The 18,656-nt window shown below is 40.8% G+C and overlaps 1 protein-coding gene across 10 annotated transcripts in view; it reads right to left on the bottom strand.

The window, feature by feature from the left end:
• The window catches only part of Prpf4b (pre-mRNA processing factor 4B), a 34,216-nt gene that overhangs the window by 14,960 nt on the left and 600 nt on the right, over positions 1 to 18,656 (bottom strand). For all 10 annotated transcript variants that reach the window (XR_002820505.1, XR_002820508.1, XR_002820507.1 and 7 more), the window contains exons 2-6: positions 11,521 to 12,720; positions 9,480 to 9,653; positions 4,810 to 4,965; positions 3,546 to 3,627; positions 2,198 to 2,408 (exon numbers count right to left, since the gene is read on the bottom strand). Coding sequence is in view for 1 of the 10 variants with exons in the window: in XM_004628387.3 (XP_004628444.2) it covers positions 2,198 to 2,408; positions 3,546 to 3,627; positions 4,810 to 4,965; positions 9,480 to 9,653; positions 11,521 to 12,720 (1,823 nt within the window). In the remaining 9 variants the exon portion in view is untranslated. The remainder of the gene's footprint in view (positions 1 to 2,197; positions 2,409 to 3,545; positions 3,628 to 4,809; positions 4,966 to 9,479; positions 9,654 to 11,520; positions 12,721 to 18,656) is intronic.

Raw genomic sequence — 18,656 nt, forward strand, 5'->3', positions numbered from 1 at the left:
AAAAAAAAAAAAAAAAAAAAAAAAAAAGCCTTAATAATTAAAAAGGTACTTAAAATTCAAAAGCAAATTGGGAAAAAACCCCAGTAAACTTATCAAATTGGTAGTCAGACCACATAAAGAATTAATCCAAATGATTTTATAGCACAACTATGACTATATACAACTAAAAATGTATCCTGGGGCTAGAAAGAACCACTGAAATTTCAAGTTGCATTTTGTACATTAAATAATGGTAATGTGTGTAAAAGTTTAAATGTAATCAGCCATCAGCAATTATATAACTACAACCAAGTTATCAATTCTAAGAGAAAAGAAACATAAAATCAAAGGAGTCACCATTTACAACTAGGCTTTTTTCCTGCAGTACTAGGGGGTGAACCCTAGCATCCCCAGTTCATCCTAAATTTATTTGAGACAGTCTTGCACTGACTAGGCTGGCCCTGAACACACCACTTGGTCAGGGCAAACCAAATCACTGGGATCACAGGCATACACCATGGAAGTGTTTCCACAGGCTCTATTTTATATTTTTAAGAGTGTGTGTAAGAGTGCTATGTGACAAATTGCCACCTACTCCTTCATACAAAGGGAGCTGACCCTGCAGTATCAGGAAAAGTGCTTTTTAAATATTCAAGGAGTTGTTTCAAGACTACTTCAAAGGGCTCCTCTCACATCCTGGTTGTAGAGAAATTAGTTTGTGCTTCAAAAAGAAGGATAACGGCAATGGACTGAAACAGAATGGTACTAAGCAACAAAAACCGATCAAAAGGTCAGGATCTTATTATTTATCTATGGATAGCACTAGGGTATCAACTGTATTTTATTCTAAAATAGGCATAGTGAAGGAAAATAATCACATATTTTGCTTTCCCTGTATAAAGTATGTAACATTGCAGATTAACCTAACCAACAAGTGAAAACTTATTTTGTAGAAAAACTAAAACTATGATTTAAAAAAGAATGTCAGAAATAAATTATTTCAAAATAATCCCGAACAAAATAATGGACCTAAGCAATCATCAAGAACTGTTAAAATCACTAGGTAAACAGCTAATGCAGACCTACACAGGCTGGATGCCGTCCATTCCAACTTCAGTGTCAGTGAGAACAGGACAGGCGCACACCACAGTGTGCTGTACTACTTGAGAGTACTCCTGGAAAAGCCTAAATTCATCTGCCTCTAACGCTAACTCCTAGTTTTCAAAAAATACTAGACACCGCTGAAACAAGCTAACCCTTTTGAGAATCTGACCAAAAACCAGAGTGGACAATTTTATAATGCACACTGCCCCGTGTTCCCATGAGAGCGAGAGGGAACACACAAAAGGTAGAAGAGCACCAAGATGAACAGATGCTTAGATGATGCAAGAGCCATGGATGAACAGTACGGCCAATGCTTCAATTAAAAAGACACAATGCAATTAATCTCTCTCAAAATACTCCCCCCTACCTTCCAACACACTTATCCCATTGTTCTTGCCACTTTCTGAAGCAGTTCTGGAAGTCCTCTTTCGTATCTTTACAAGGTGTGATGAAAACTATGCTGAATGCTGGAGCTGGGTGCCATCCAACACAAAGGCAGGCTGTAAAAACAGTACAGCGGATCCTCACCCACCTAATCCACCGGACTGGCTACCTCGTAACTCCTGGCTTCCCCCCCACCGAGATCACTACAGTATCACAAAACTTCCACAGCTTCTTCATAAGAGCAGCAAGAATGATGGGATAATGTGTTCGAAGTGAGAGGGATTAATGGCAACGTTTCTTTTCCTGTAATAAATATTTTTTCTTTACACCATATTTTTCAATCACATCCTATATATAATAAATGTATACATCTTGTTTGGATTTTGATTCAAACCAGCCAAATGGAAATAGATACTGATATTAAGTAAGTATCTATGGGTTGAATGGAGTCATGGATTTGCTGTAATATTTGAACACAAAGAACATAAAGTTATAAAAATGTGGAGCTTAGTATATTGTATTCAGGATATGCAACTAGTAAAAACAGTTACACACAGGACACTCAGGAAGAGACACTCATACTACTGTACTACTTAGCAGAAGCAATATTCCTTTCCCCTTTTACTTTTTCCCTGTCACAAATCTCACCTCAAATAAGGTCTCCCATTATAGTCACACAGCTAAAAATTCAGGGAAAAGCGTGGCCAGAACAAAAATCTACCTCACGCACCATTATTCTGTTCAACTGTCATGAGATTATGCTTGGCTTTTACTGAGGCCTCAAATGTGTCAACGTTTTCCCGCTCATACTCTTTGACATCGGCAGCGACTCGCTCCAGGATGTCATCTGGAGAGGGTGATCGTGTCCGAGTGCTGCTCTGCGGGCTACTGGGCTCCGACGGCACAGACATATTGCTGTCTTCAGCCAGGTACTTGTATTTCTGTAACAACAATACAATAAATCATTTTTCATAAAATATTCTGCTATCATGTAGTAATTTACTAAGAGTTGCTGCACTGAAAAGTTAGAAGAGTGTCACCATAAAAGAACAAAAGAGGTACTGATACCTTGGTTGAATCAGATCCAGAATCCCTTATGTGACTCCCAACCTCACAAAACTCTGGACAAATTTTCTGTATCTGGTGCACATCAATTAGGCGGCAAACTCTGAGCTGCCCAGATGAGATGCTGTTTATTCTTAGACCCCAGAGTGACACTTTGTCTGCCTCATTGCAGAAATGTGATTATGGGGTTGATGATGTGTTGATTATGGGGTCTACTTCAGACCCCACTGATGGCGCTAGGTGATATACATAGATGCACCATTATTACCTTTCTAACTTCAAAACTTTCTGAGTTCTGAAGCACATCTGGCCCCAAGCATTGGAGATAAGGGATTGTGGACCTGGGCAAGAACAAAAAAAGATTCAACCAAGTTTTCAGTTTAATAAACGCTTCAGCAGTTTCCCCCCAAACCTTCTCACTGGGCCCTCCTCCTATGACTCACTTTCTACTTCTTTCCCTTACTCAGCACTCCAGCACCCTGCCTGGTGTTTGCTGTGTGCACTGGGTAAGCGCCATGATGTCCCTTCCTTTACTTAGCCTCTGTCCTTCTGAGAAGGCACCGCACAGGGGACTACAGCCCACAAAGGACGAATGGCAGTACGGCTTCATCTCGGGGCAGGCAAGGCAGTGCTGACGGTCTTCCAAGGCAGCGAACTGCCAGTCAGGCAGTCTGACATCTGGGTTCCACACCCTTCCAGCCTCTCCTTTTTTTCATTACCTAGGTTCTAAACTAGTGTCAGAACTGTTATTCCGATGTTTCACTGCAATATTTGCTTTTTGCCCCACACAGTAAAACACTATTTTGGTAAAAGAAATTTTAAGTCTCAAATTCTTACAACTCACCAAGTTTTACATACAACAAAGGGTAACACCTCAGTTGTGATAATGAAACTATCAAATTTCACAAATTTTATATACATACAAGACCCATCCACCTACCACTACAATCACTTACCAGTATTTTACAAGTGATGACTTAAAAGAAAATTCAGTTTCTGCAAAAGCCACATACCTGAACAATTGCTTGCCTCTGTATTCGTCTCTGTTCTATTAGTGCTTCTTCATCCTCTTCCTCTACGTCAAAATCTTCAAGGCTTTAAAACAAAATTTCAACCTGCTTTAGATTCTAAAACCATAATTCTTACATGTTGAAAATGAAGGCTGCAAACCGTTGGTCACTGCTAAGGCACAGCAGCCCTACTCTGCACGGCTCACTTCCTAACCGTCTTGACAGTCTGCTCTGGAAGCCCCGTAAGCAGCGTAGCCCTGTCTCTCTCCATCGCCTCCCCAGCGACGCTCACGGCACAAAAGCTGGCAACAACCAAGATCTCTAATTTTAACGTCACCCCTGGTTCTCTACAACCTCAGCAATGCCTTTTTGCTTGTCTGACCTCGCTTTCTCGCCTGATGGCGAGCGCGGGTGAGCGAGCTGTTACTTTTCCTGGGCCACTGCACCTTATGAATGCTCATAACAACTACCAGCTCCTTCTGCAACAGCAACGCACACGCAAGCATCTGCATTCGCTCTGAAGGGGTGTGGTTCAAAAGTGGGCCTCCTGTGTCACGGTCACTCTCAGCTCATTTGTACTTCTAGACTGTTCACAGCACAAACTTAAGCTGCATCACTGCTGAATATGCTACCCAACTTTCTTAATCATCAAACTTTAACGAGGGCTTCTCAGCCACAGTTTTTTTTTTTTTTTTTGGTATACTTAGGTTTACTTTTTAAGAAGGGTGTTAATTTGTGCAATGTAGGAAACAATTATCTTCTGCCACTAGAAGACAACCAATGTGCTACCAAAATGTCCTCAGAGAGGCAAGTTTTCCTCATGTTGACAACTATCACATTATTTTTGCCATATTCCATTTAGACAACCAAGTTTGTAATTTAAAGCTTTTTCCAATAAGCACACTCGCCACCTGCTAATCTCAAGTGTAAAGTATGCAGCATGGGATATGAATGGAAAAACTGAAACTTTGTGTAAGAATCTGTATAACAATTTGTATAAATAAAAGGCTCCTTAAAAAAAAAAAAAGACAAAAAATAAAAGGTTTCTAATGAAACCACAGCACAGTTCACTCTCCAGTCAAAAGGGCACATCCTAAAATACAGAAAACTACTATCTCCTGCTACAAAGCCACACAAGAGCAGCTCTTGAAATCAGAACTCAATGTCTAGGCCTGCTCAGCAGCCTGGTGGAAATTAATTTAAGCTTTCCAGCCCATCCATCTCTCTAAGCCAGAGGAGTGAAGCTATAGGAAAGGCCCGTTCTTACTTATCATCAGAGGACGATTCCTGCTCAACTTTCATGCCTTCAGAAAGACTTCCTTTGAATTTGTCTTCCTTCACTTTGCTTCTGCTCCTTCGCCGGCGGCCTCCCCGTGATCGAGACCTCCTCCTCAAGCGTGACCTGCTCCTCCGGACTCTATCTCTGTTTGAAAGAAATAGACACATGTTAATTAATGAGAGGTAGGGCAGGGCCATGAGGGAGGCCTAGATTTTCTATAAACCCAAAATTGCTTTTAAAAAATATTTAAAGTTTTAAATTAACTAAGTCTAAGAGAGACATGAATAAGCAGGTTAACTAAAATGACTGAAACATAACTCCTGTTCTTCCTTTCTTTCTTTAGTACTAGGAACTGAACTTAGGACTGTGCACTCACCCGGGAGGCGCCTGTGCTGTTGAGCTATCTCTCCAGCCCATAGCTACTATTCTTACCAAGTACAAAACAAAAAAAAATTGATACTATTTCTTACAGTATCAACTTAAAAGTAAGCACTATGCGAGTAAATAACCATGGTTAATTTGCATACCTCTTCTTCCCAATGCCCGAACCAGGGCAGCACCTGCCCCACACCTCAAACCCAGGTTGCAGAGCAGAGAGGTACCTGGTTCAGACTCCTTGGTTAATGCAGAAAACTCAGGTTTCTTTCTGGACTCACCAGTTGAATTTCATGATTATCAACAATCACTTTTTTTTTTGGTGGGGGGATGAGGACTAGAAATTGAACTCAGGACCTCACGCTTGCTTGCCAGGCAGATACCGTGCTTCTGAGCTATACCCCAGCCCTATACTTCATTTATTATTTTTTTTCATTCCATCACTGATTATGAAAATGTATGAAGTCAAGAGTTTTAAAAATAGGAGTTCTATGAACAGGTAAGACAGAAAACATACAGGTGCATGCCAAGGTCTGCAGTGAGGAGAGAGACCAGCAGCGATGTACTAGGGACCCATGGATGCTCCCTGCCCAACTGTGCACTCACAGGACATGTGCCTGTGAGCCCGAAACGTCACACCCTAGAGGGCTGAGCTCTACCTCTAGGCAGTTAGGTGTTTCAGTAGGCCCAAGTGAAAGACATGACTGCTATGATGTGGTTAAAACAGATGAGACAAAATCTTAAGTCTAAAGGGCTTCAGGCATTCTAAGCAATGCCCCAAGGCGTCACCCACATGAACCAGAAGGTGAAGCTGATGTGACACAACAGGTGGATGCACACAAAGGGGCTGCGGGTCTCTGGTACCAAAGGGTCATCGGTCATGGCTGACCACCAGGCTTAGTGGATTTCTGACATCTCATTTAAATAACACGACAGCAAAGGAACAATGAAATCCACAGGCAAAGAAAACATGTGATGAGAGGACACCAACAAAAATTTTAAATGGAGATCCAGTCCAAGCCCAGGCCCGGCAAGTGTGTGGGAGAGCTTCCACGCTCCCCTTTGCCTGCTGGATCCTTCTGGACCCAGCCCAGGCTCACTTATGAGTAAGTCCTTCTGTCCTGCTCTCTGGACCCATGCAGACCCAGCTGAGGCCTGGCATACAGGCCTGGGGTGAAACTCTGCAGCTGAAGTCCCTGCAGAGAGACTAGGGGCCAGAACCACCCAGCTAATCCAGGAGCAGAACATTTTGCCAGAGGGACACAAAAGGTTTCCTTCCAAAGGCAGCAGCAGGAAGAAGCTGAGCACAGCAGCCAGACCCAAACCAGGCACACTAGGATGAATTCAAACTTCGTGGGTTGGCACCCGAATTTCAGTAGATGCTAAGGTTATAACTGCACCAGAGCTCTACAACAAAGGTCAGAGGACAGTGCTATACAAAATGACAAAGAGAGGAGCAAAATGCAACCTCAGGCCCCGAGTCCACCCAGAACATGTCAGAAGACACTAACACAGAAGAAATTGGGAAACACACAGCTGAAATGTCTGAATTAATAGTGTCTGAAGTAAAGAAGCAACTGCAGAAAGGTGTAGAGGAACTCAGATCAAAAATAACCTCTGAAATGAAATAAAGAAATCTCTGAATTAATAGCATCTAAAGTAAAGAATCAAATGCAGAAACACAGAGCTAATCAGATCAGAAATAATCTCTAAGTAAAAGAATTAATAACTGCTTCTCAAGAAGACAATGATAAAAAAAAGAGATTAGAAAAATGATGGAATCCTTGAATGAGCAATAGAGGAAAGAAACAGATCGCATGAAGCAGAGTCAAAGAGATAAAAAGAACTTAAAATCTCAATCACAAGCTTGCAAAACTGAGTGAAAGTCAAGATAGTTTCAGATCTTAAAGACGTGGTCGCAGCTAGTGAAAAGGTAAGAAAAGATCTCTTAAAAACTAGGATGCACGAAAAAATAATTCATCACCTGCAAGACGATGCAAACATGAACAACGTGAGACTAATAGGTATCAATGAGAAAGGAGTCAATACAAATGATATAAAAAGAATATGGGCAGAATAACAGAAGACTTCCCAAATATGAGGAAACAATCTGACATTCAGATAACCGAAGCATACAGAACGTCAAATAACTTCAACCCAATTAAAAACACACCGAGACATGTAATAATCAAGATCCCAGAAATCTAGCACAAGAACAATATACTGAAAGCCACTGGAGAAAAGAAACATCACATTTAAAGGAACACCCATCAGAATAATGGCAGACTTCTCCTCACAAACCATGAAGTCAAGAAAAGCATGGAGCAGAACACTTCAAGTCCTCTATGAAAACAAATTCCAGGTCAAAAATCTTTAAACGTGTACAGTGAATGGAAGAGCAGTAATAGATCAAAACTGAGCTAAGTATTAACACGAAAGGAACAAAGGTCTAAGTTAGTGCCTGTCCTGAGGCCCCAGAAAGCCTAGAAAGTAGAGAAACTATATCCCCTAAAGCAGGATGGTAAATCTTCTGTTCCAAGGATACACACAGTCCCTGCAGCCCGTGCTACAGGTTTGCCACTACTGACCCTAAGGATGGAGCATGAGGTCAAAACTGGAAATAAGGAACTGAAAGCCACTGACTTGTCCCCTAACTAGCCTGAAGTGAGAGCCCTGGGGGGGACACAGCCTAAGACATAGCCTATGTGGCCCGAAGGGAAAAACACTGCCACTTCCCTTTCTCAGTGCCTCTGACCTCAGAGCAGGGAACAATGAAGGATCCATGGGTCTGAGGTCAAAGTCTTCAAAGGAAAAGGTCACCAAGTGGTGAAAAGACCCTAGAAAGAAACAAAGTAGAGAAGAAAACTATAAAAAACAAAAGCTTAGCAAGATAAAACTCAGTATTCACTGAAATACAAAAACGAGAGAATTTTTTAAAAATACCAATAGCCAAGATTACCAGATATAGGCATGTAAGACTGATCAAACAATATAAACATTGTTCCTCTCAATGAACTAATAGAAATTTGTACACTACAATATAATAACCATTGTTAATTTCCTATCATCTTGATTTGAAATTCTGTATCATTTTTACTATTTTTTTAACTTCATAAAAAATACAAAAAACAGTATCAAAAAAACAATAAAAAGGTAAGGTAAAACAAGAAAATCTAAAAGTAAAACAAAATAACAAACAGAAATATGAATGAGGAAAAAAATAAGCAGAACAAGGCTAAAGGTTCAATTTGAAAAGATAGGAAGAATACGAAAGCAGCAAGAGACCCAACTTCCCAGAACAGAAAACCTCGCCACTCCTGTAAACAGCTTTTCCAAACCCGAAACCAGCAAAATAATCATGGGAGGACTGGGGGGACGCCGAGGCACATTAATGAAGGTTCCAAGTAAAGGACACTTACTATTATCAAACAAGAGGAAGAAAGGAAAAAGAGCAAGTCTTTTAAATACGTCCACAAATCAGAACAGGAAAACTCAATACTGAAAATTAAAAATCAACGGATCAACTTAAAATTTTTCAAAAAAGGGTGATTTTACCTAGAATGCTATATCTTACCATATCAGCAAAGAATAGAAGATATTTTTAACAAGTAGAAGATTCCAAAAAATATCCTTTCCATGTGATTTTCTTAGGAAGCTACTGAAGATGAGTTACCAAAACAAAGCAGTACAGCATCAAAGAACACTGGGCACAGAAAATGGGATCACGGAGTGACAACAACAGGCCAGCAGGTGAAGCAATAGGAGGCTAAGTGGACCAGCAGCTCCAGGCCAGGGCTGGCAGGAGAGGACTCCTCGCCCATGATGTGAACTACACACACACGGTCATAGCCCAGCTCATTCCGGAGGCACACACCAACAGAATAAACAGGCAGCAGAGAAATGGTGGGAGGGGGATCACCTTTAAGACTGACCAAAGAACTACACGGGCTCCAGATAAACAGGTTTATGCTGGATTCTCCCAGAAGACTCGATTATGAAACAAGAAGAAACTAGGGCATATATTTGCTACCTATGACCTCATTAGTATAGACCAAAAAAAAAAAAAAAAAAATTATCGTTCATTTCTATAAAGAAGAAAGCTCTACTTTTAAAAGTCTGAGTTTTTAATGAAGAAATACTGTGCAAATTTGAAGGGGTTACACTGAAGAACACATGAAAACATCACATCCTGCCAAGAGGAAATGGGGTCATAGCTAAATAGGGGCCTCAAGAACACCCAGAGGTCAATGAATCCTCAGGGGACACACAGAACTGGCGTCTACCTTCTCCGGGGAGACCTGCTTCTCCGTCGGGGAGACCTGCTGCGCCTGAGTGGGGAGCGAGACCGCCTTCTGATGGGAGAGCGACTTCTTCTCCGCGTTGGAGACCACCGGTTGAGGGGGCTGGCATCCTTGGACCGTTCCCGCCTGCTGAGGAGGTCATCTCGAGGGCGTGTTCTAGCAGAGCCAATGCAAGTCAAAAAAAAAAAAAAAAAAAAAAAAAAAAAAAAAAATCACAGGCAATCATCATTTTTCTACAGGTAAAGAAAATTCCAAGAAAAGATGCACTAACAATGACAATAAAGGCTGATTAAGGTATTTCACATCAAGTTTTAAACTCAGGTGACCAGGCGTACAGTCTATTTCCTATAGCTTCACAGTGTGAAGAATTATTAAACGGTCTTGTTAAAGCTACTAATTCAGATTAACAACTCCAGCCAAAGTGATCAAATGAGTAATCGCCTATGTCCTCACTCTTTCTGCAGCTTGACATTTCTGCAGTGAAGAATTTTATTTTTAATGTAAATTAAGTATAACAGGAAGTATCTTATAAAAATCATTAATCTCCAAATGGGGAGGAAAACAGCTCAGCCTCCTATTCAAAATCAACTTTTCCAGCATCACAAAAGCCTTAACATAATGTCTGTATTACCATAAGCACAGGCCTTTCTACGACTTAATTTGTAAAATAAGTTTCAACATTTCTTAAGTTAGGACACCTTGAACAACAGTGAATAGTACTAAGTAAGCAGTACACAGTTCTACCTGAAGTTAAATAACAATGTAAAAATTATATTTTCCCTATTGATAAAAATACAACCTGCCTTGCATGTTTGGAAATGGTGCACAGAACCTAGAAGAATCTTCCTTGGATCCAACTAAAACAAGCAAGGTAGACTTTGAGCCAGATCTGCAGCACTCACATATAATCTGCTTGTACAGATACTCTTCAAAGACTGGCTCAAATGTGTAAACATAGTAAAATAGTAGTGCAGAGGGAGGAATGTGGTGTTATTTGCTTAAATGCAATGAAAATAATACTTAATTTCAATAGTGATCTATAGTACTTAAGAGTGTCCAAATGGCATCTCATGCCATCATGCCTAGTAGATGTTCCACAGAAACCCTAGCCCCCAAGCTAACAGAAGCACAAGGTGGTCCAACTTTCCTGGAGAGAAACTTGGCCCTGATTTTCTCAACTGTGATTACAAATACCATGGCAGTTGGTAAGACTACTTCTACCTCCAGTCTACAGAGGAACTATACACATAAGTAATGGACATCTCTGCATGCAACACTGAAAACCTAGAACCAATGTAATTTTCACCGGTTTCAAAAAAAGAATAATTATGGCACAACTGTAAAATACCCTTTGCTGTTAAACTTGGATAGAGCAGAAAATTTATCTCTGCACTATTTGTTTGTAATTTGTATGTACCTCTTCTGTAATTAGAAAAAACAAACTTTGTTTCAAATATTTAAGTCTAATATTAGGCTCACAATGTTTTCAAACTGACACACAATTGCTCAATACACAGGTGTTATTACGTCAATTTCTACAATGGCTTAGCATGGTCTGACTCTAAACCATTATGCTTCTCTCCTCCCCCCTAATGTACTCCTATGATCCCAGGTAAATCATGTCACTCCCTTGAATGGCAGGAGTAAGTGTGGCTCTCACCACCTCCGGAGACTGCACTGTGACTCTCATGGGTTAACAAGAGCCGTGCACACCACGGTGGTGGGGGACACCCGAGGGACAGCACTGCATGTGTGGTCCTGTCATCAAAGTGCTTAACACTTGCACCTAAAGGAGTGACCCAGTGGATGAAACCAAGAACTTGAAAGGAAAAGGAAAAATAATTCTGTCATCAAGCTCAGTATGTGTAAAACACTCATAAGCATAAATGTTTATGTAACTAATGGACTGGATATCTAAGATGATCAAACTCATGACCTCATTTTTAATTGTTCTCAAGTTCTATTTTTTCTGTTAAAATGTGGTGCACTGGTAAAATGTATTCCTATTTTGAAAACAAGTTACCTTGGAGACGAAAGTCGTCTCCTCTCTGGTTCTCTACGTTTTCTTTCTAAAGATCGGCTCTTGGCTCTTCTACCCGGAGACAGAGTTCGGGAAGGTGATTTGCTCTGCTTAGATCTTCTATCATTCAAGAGTGGAGATCTACTTCTCCTGGACTTCTCACGCAGTTTTGGAGACAGACTTCTTCTCTTAGGACTGCGACCAGGTCTCCTACTGGGTGACCTGTTTTCTTTCCCAGAGGAAGCATCCTTAGAGGGAGACTTAATGGGCTTCTTCTCTTTATCAACCTCAGACCTTTTTGATTTTCTCTCTTTGGACCGTGACCTTCTGTCTTTGGATTTACCTCGTAGGTCAACTGGGGATCTGGACTTTTTACCTCTATCTCTACTTCTACTTTCGTTTATAATTGGAGATTTTTTCCTATCTTTTATCCTACTCTTCTCTTCAATTTTAACCTTCTCATCAGTGGGAGACCTGGCTTTGCCAATTTTCTCCTGAGACCGCCTCCTAAACGTAGGGGACTTTGACTTTCTTGCTTGGTCTTGAGACTTGCTTCTCTTAGAGGGACTCTGGGACTTCCTTCTCTCCTTGGACTTGCTCCTCGTGGTTTTCTCTTTAGCTATCTCAATGCCTCCCTTACTTTTCTTTTTATCTGACCTATGTCTAGTCCGTTCTTTGGATCTGCTTTTACTTCGCTTTTTTGTACTATTTTTATTGTCCATCACTTCAAGTTTCCCCTTTGCACTTGAAGATCTGGTACTAGATCTATTCCCGTTTCTCGCCTTTTCATGAATCTCCCCTTCTTCCTCAGAGCCAGACTCATAGCCCTGTAAAATGAGTCCCATCCCAGACTGGACCTTTCCTTCCATCAGCTCGTTATCAAGTTCGGCTTTAATCAAGGCCCTCTGCTTCTCCAAGTCTTCCAGCAAAGCTAAATCATCAAGTTTAGTTCTTTTTGCTGGAGACATGCCTTCTTTGTCAGAGGCATCAAGAATTTCTTTTCTTTTGTGTTTTTTATGTTTATGCTTATGCTTATGTTTTTTATCCTTGTCTTCTTCTGAGGAATGTTTATGCTTCTTGTGTTTACTTCTGTGTTTATGTTTCTTTTTTTTGTGACGACTGTGTTTATTTTGAGATTGGTCTTCTGATACTTCTCCATTCTCTTCATTTATACTCTTCTCAGAATTATCAGCATCTTCCATCCTATAAATGTACAAAACACTTTAAAATCACAATATCCAGTTCAAGTTACAATGAAATTGACAATAACAAAGTACATTTCCACGTAATACCTTAAACCAGTCACTAAAAAATTTTAGGAACACTTTGAGATATTTTATTTCAAAAAAAGTGTGCCAAGAACTGAACTGGGTGGTAACATAACTTAATTTGTATCTAATGGCTGAACTTGTGAACCATTAGAGGAAAAACTATGAGGTAAGGTTTAAAACATTATTTAAGCAGGGCCTGCCAGATAGCTCAGCCAACTGAAGTGCCTATTTAGGCAGATGCAGGGAATGGGGTTTGATCCCCGGAGTGCCAGGGACCAGGGCTTGATTCCCAAGTGACATGCCAGCCCCGCCCCCAGGGGTGCGCTGAGATGGCAACAGAGACTGGGTTTGGTTCTGCCACTTGTAATCCTAGTGCTTGGGAGGCTGAAAATAGGAAGATCACCGAGTTCGATCTGTGTAGTGAGACCCTGTACTAACTGAAAAAAAAAAAAAAAAATTAAGCAAAAAAAGGGACTAAGGGACTGTAAACCAGGCATAGTAAAATCTTAATGCTGATTTAGATAAATCACTCAGCAATTTGAAATCTACATGTATATTTAAGACAATTTTCTCCTGAGACTGCCTCCTAAGCATAGGGGACATTTTTTTTTCATAAAACATTAACACTAACATAAATTGGGAAACTACTCTTCTTTTCCACTTGAATTCAGAAAACTTGAACCACAAATGTACAAGTCAGTTGTTTCAAGCATACATATCTGATCTAATACCACCCCTCACCATAGTCTGTAGAGCGAATACTGAGCTTTGTCCAAACTTCTGTGCACTCGGATTGGGGGCTGACTATTAAGAATCCCCAAGGGTTAAGACTTTAAGATAAATCAGGAGAAAGGACAGTGCTATGGCAACAACAGTCTAATATCAGCAACTGCATATGATCAACACAATAACTGTTCACCAAATTTTATCCCTCTGAATTAGAAATGGAAAACTCAATTCAAAAAATATCGTCGAACAGTGCTATGCAAAAACAAAACCAGTCTAAGGGAGATTCTATGCTTAACTCTTTGGATTATGTTGAGTTAAAGAGTTTATGGCTCTAAATTTAGCAAGCCTGAAGTGTATAATCATTTCAGGTTAAATACAGGTTCAATATCACTACAGATACTTCTTGATTTATAAGGGGTTATGTTCCAGTAAGTCTACTATAAACAAAAAATATTTTAAGTATAAAATACATTTAATATAGCAAACCTAGCAAATACCAGTTTGGCAATATAGTGTACTTGGTCTTTTTCTTTAGTCACCCCATAGTGTTGCACCTAAAATGAGAGCACAACCAAATTTTACTCTCTCTCTTCCCTTCCTTTCATACCAGAAATCGAACTCAGGAACTTGAGCTTGCCAGGCAGGTACTATGTATTGAGCTACGGCCCCAAATTTTGAAGTGAACTCTGGTCATCATACTATTTTTGGAGGAAGATATGGATCATTTTGTCAGGGCTTTAAACAATGTACCTATATGCTTCTAATAAGTTTACTGTACCACCTACACACATAGCTCCCTGGGAGGTCTATGAACCTATACACCAACCTCCAAATACGCCTTTTAAAATCACTCATCACTATAAGCATGAAGCCAGGTGGCAGGTAAACAGTGTACATGACCAGCATCTGCCTCCTTCAAGGAAATAATGATCCAGTAGAAAAGAAAGCCACAAAACACAAGCGCAAAACGCTGGAAAGGAGGGTGACAAGGATAGGGACAAAGACACTTAGGGTCACTGCAGCTCATCTCGAATGGCTAGAAAGGCATTTTGTAGAGCACAGAGAAAGGCCAATCTACCTGTTAAGCTGGGGATGCAGGGGGTGAGGGGGTTATTAAGAAATGCAGATTGAAAAAAAAGCTGAGTAACTCTGTCCTAAACAATGAGCTAAAAATTCTAAAAAGGCAAAAGGAGCATTTTTGATCTAGAAAGCAGGTGACAGAGATTAGGGTTATGTGCAGCAAATAAAGCCAGGGCATCAAACTTGTGGGAAAAACTGTTCTAACAGAGACTGAGATCCTCATGGATCAATTCTAGAAGAAGACAAGGTACATGATTTTGGGAGTGAATGGGTCACTGGAGTCACAGAGGCCCACAACCTGAGAGGTTTGATTGTTGGCTTGGCTCCTTACGATGACACCACCATTTCTGTGGATTATGGCAGGGGCTAACATAGTGTTTAGTTCTCCAGCTAGGTCTCTCTTCAATAAACATGGTACGAGCATGTGGGTGGGAACATTGGAGAATGGAGTCTGTATGAGAAGTTATTAGCCAACAACAGGGGTGAAGGAGGGGAGGAGTGGACAACACACAGCACATGGCATCAAACAAAACTGATTTTTGTTAATATTCCATTTCTAGCACCATGGAGTATGAAAAAGGGCAGAATATCGGAGAGCAGCAGAGGAACCTGTCCTCTGGTGAGAACTGTGGTTTGGACCAGCAGGCCCACTTCTCTTCAGTGGAGTACAAAGAGCAGTAACTTTGTAAAACAACCCAACCACCAACTGTACTGCTGTACTGTGGAGGGAAACAGAATCAGACTTAAGGAGAAGATCCAGACGCTGCAACTTTGCTCCCAATACTGACTATAAGGGAACGACATCCCTTTCCTGGAAATACCTCACCCTCTAATTCAGGGGTCTTTTTTTCTGACCCCTGACTTACTGGGAGGAGGAGGTAGGTGACTTAAAGTTACAGAGAACTTTTTAAGAACTGGAAATGATTTTTAGGCATATAAAATCTAAGGCCCATAGCACAAAATTCTACTCATTAAGGTAGAAGTCAAACTACCTCCTACACACTCTCTAAACTATGTCAAAATTAAGGATAGTCACATGGTTCAACATCCTCTAAGCTGCCTGGGCTAAAACCTGGGTCTAACTTTACTTCACAGACCTATGGAGAGAGCAAGCACACCTGCCTGAGGGGTGCAAGTGGGGGCGGTGGCCAGACGCACACAGCCCAGCTTACACAGTGCTCAGCAAGAACTGAATGCCCCAGAGGCGAGCTGCTCCAGACCACACAGATCCTCCTCAGGAACTCTCTCCTCACAGACCACTGTGCAGCTGACAGGGAGTTACCAAGAACAGCATTTTGAGGAATGCTGCCAAAAAGCACAGATTCTGGAGTTGAACACCTGGCTTAAGATGCTGCGCCACCGTGACAGCTCCTGGAACCCTAGGCAAGCTCCCAAAGCTTGCAGACTCAGGATCTGTATCAGGAAGCCCAGCATCTCTGCTAAGAGTCACCCTCATGAGGGACCTCAGCTTCTTCAGCTTGATGAGCATTGCTAGGAATGACCAGGTTTCTGGCAAGACTGCTCTATGCTGGCCACAACAATCCTAAGTTTTTCCCATACAGAGCTACGCAATAGCAAATATTCAGTCTCCTCATTGGAGCTCTCGAAGAAAATAGGCTGCAGTCTGTGGCTGGGAAAATAACTCAGTGGGAGAGCGCTTGCCTACCATTGGCAGAGTCTCTGACTCTAGCACCAGCATCAAAGCAGAAAAGAGAGCGAGATTGGTTTGTGTTGGTCTGAGGGTGCAGCTCAGTGGTCAACCACTTGCTAGAAAAAGCCAGGTCTCGTACATAGGAAAACAGAATCACATCCGAGCCTGTGCAAAGGCAGAAGAATCAGGTTCGCCAGCAACAGATTTCTCCTAAAACTTCAGAAAAAGCATCCTTGTTAAAAATTCTATTGGCCAATGTCCCAAGTATATAAACTCCATATATAAACCTTTATACTTCATATTTACACTTTACAGCCTATCATCGCACAGCAGGTGGATGTGCATACATACCTACTCATTTACAGCAGGTTTATCATAAAACAAGTATTTATTAAGAACCTACTAAATACTGGGTGACAATTTTTGAATGGTATGATTTGAAAACAAAGTTGAATTAGAAGGGCAGACAATATTGAGACAATTAACAGTAACTATTCACTTGTTTCAAATGTTAGTCTTTAAAGGACTCATCTTGAGGGACCTGACACAGTGGAAAGTTATGGAAAAACTTAAAAAAAAAAAAAAAGAAAAGAAAAGAAAAACAAACAAAAACCTCCAGAAGCCTGGGGACATATAGTTCAGTGGCACAGCACCTGCCTGGCAGGTACAAGGTTGTCAGTTCGATTACCAGTACCAAAACAAAAAAGACTGCATCCAGTCACGCTATCAACCACTGGAAAGGTTTTAGTTATGTCTTCCACAAGTTTTTGCTAAATAAGTTAATAAATAACTTGGGAAGCACTCAATTTATGCTTTGGAGACACACAGCTCATTAAATTTGTTCACAAAGGGGAGTTTTCAAGCTAAACAATTCTTAAAAGTGTTTTTAATGGCGAGCTAAGTGAATGCCATTGCTTCTTTACAAAGGAAGTGATGAAGCATGTTTCTCTAACAAATCACAATACTTTCCATAAACTTAATGTAGATACAAGTTAGAATGGGCCCCAAAGACTAGCTAGTCCAATTTTCCTTCTGCCTCACTTCTTGCAAACCAATGAATTAAATGTCACATTAAAAAATAGATTTTAAGTGATGAAAGTATGGCAAGGCCCCCTGTTCCATCCTTAGCACCGCCACCCCGTTGTTTACAGAACACTGGCAGTAAGTAAGAATGTTTTGAAATTTTAAACACAAATTTAAAAGAAGCTTCAATTACACAGGGTCAGACAATACCATAGCTAGGAGTGCTTTAGAAACAGACTGCCAGCGTTCAGTTGAGTCCTTTACTGAGAGAGACCTCGGGCAAATCACTATTTCTCTGTGCATCAGTCTTATCATCTGTAAAATACACACAATATTACAGTATCTATCGCCATAGAGTTGTTATACACACTGTTATTTGTTCAGTGCTTTGGGGAACATCTTTTGAGTAAATGCAAGTTCAAAAAAACAACTAAAGAAACCGACATGTAAAAGCCACTAGGCTTTGGGAAGCTAAAAAAAAAAAAAAAAAACTAGTTTCAAAGATATGTATTCCTTCTAAAATTTCTCCCATAAATGAATAGCAAAACTTTGAAAGACTATTTCAGTTTCACAGTGCAGAGCTGAAGCAAATATGTATTTATAATCAAATCTGGTATTATTGGGATACATAAATGAAATATGACCAACCTGCTCTTGTTCAAAAGGAGTCTGAACTGTCCCTAAAATCAAATGGACAAAACTGAACGAAATTTTCAGATTACCAGAAAACTCAGCTGTATGACATCAGCTCTGTACTGCAGGGCACAAATACTGTAACTCTAGCAGAGTTGGACTCCGTGAGAATCCAGATGCTCAGGCTAGCTAAAGCCTTAGTCTCCATGCGTTCCCTTCTAATTGTGAACCCCTTTAATTAAAAGGGGCACAATTTCTAGCTAAGAGCCCAGAAGCGGATGCAAAGCAGTGAACTGTCAAGTTGTCTGGGGGCAAAGATTTTTCCTATCTGTCATAAGGTTGCCGTGAAACTATTACCGAATGCACTTCTCTTTGCTACATAACTAGTTTCAAGATTCACTCTTTTATTTGAAGTTGCCTAACATAAAAATACACAAAACAGAGCTTTTCGTTAAGCAGCCGTCGGCTTTTGATATCCAGTATGAGTTCGGCTGGCCGCATGGGTTCCTTGTACCAGCTTAATTACAGATATAAAGTAATTTAGGGTGGGAAGCAACGACCAGTTCTTACCCTTATTCCATTCGTTTTCCTAAAAAACAGCTACAAACTCAGGCAGGGGAGGGGAAAAAAGATAAATAAAGCCAGGCCTAAAAACCAAGGCCTCTTTCTCACTTTGCTTCAAGTTTGCTGGTTGCCGAAAAGGACGCCGACAGGCGGGGGGCAGCGCCGGGGCGCAGCGCGGGCGCGGGGTG

This window comes from Octodon degus, unplaced genomic scaffold (genome assembly GCF_000260255.1).
Source record: "Octodon degus isolate 3935 unplaced genomic scaffold, OctDeg1.0 scaffold00023, whole genome shotgun sequence".
Lineage (NCBI taxonomy): Eukaryota > Metazoa > Chordata > Mammalia > Rodentia > Octodontidae > Octodon > Octodon degus.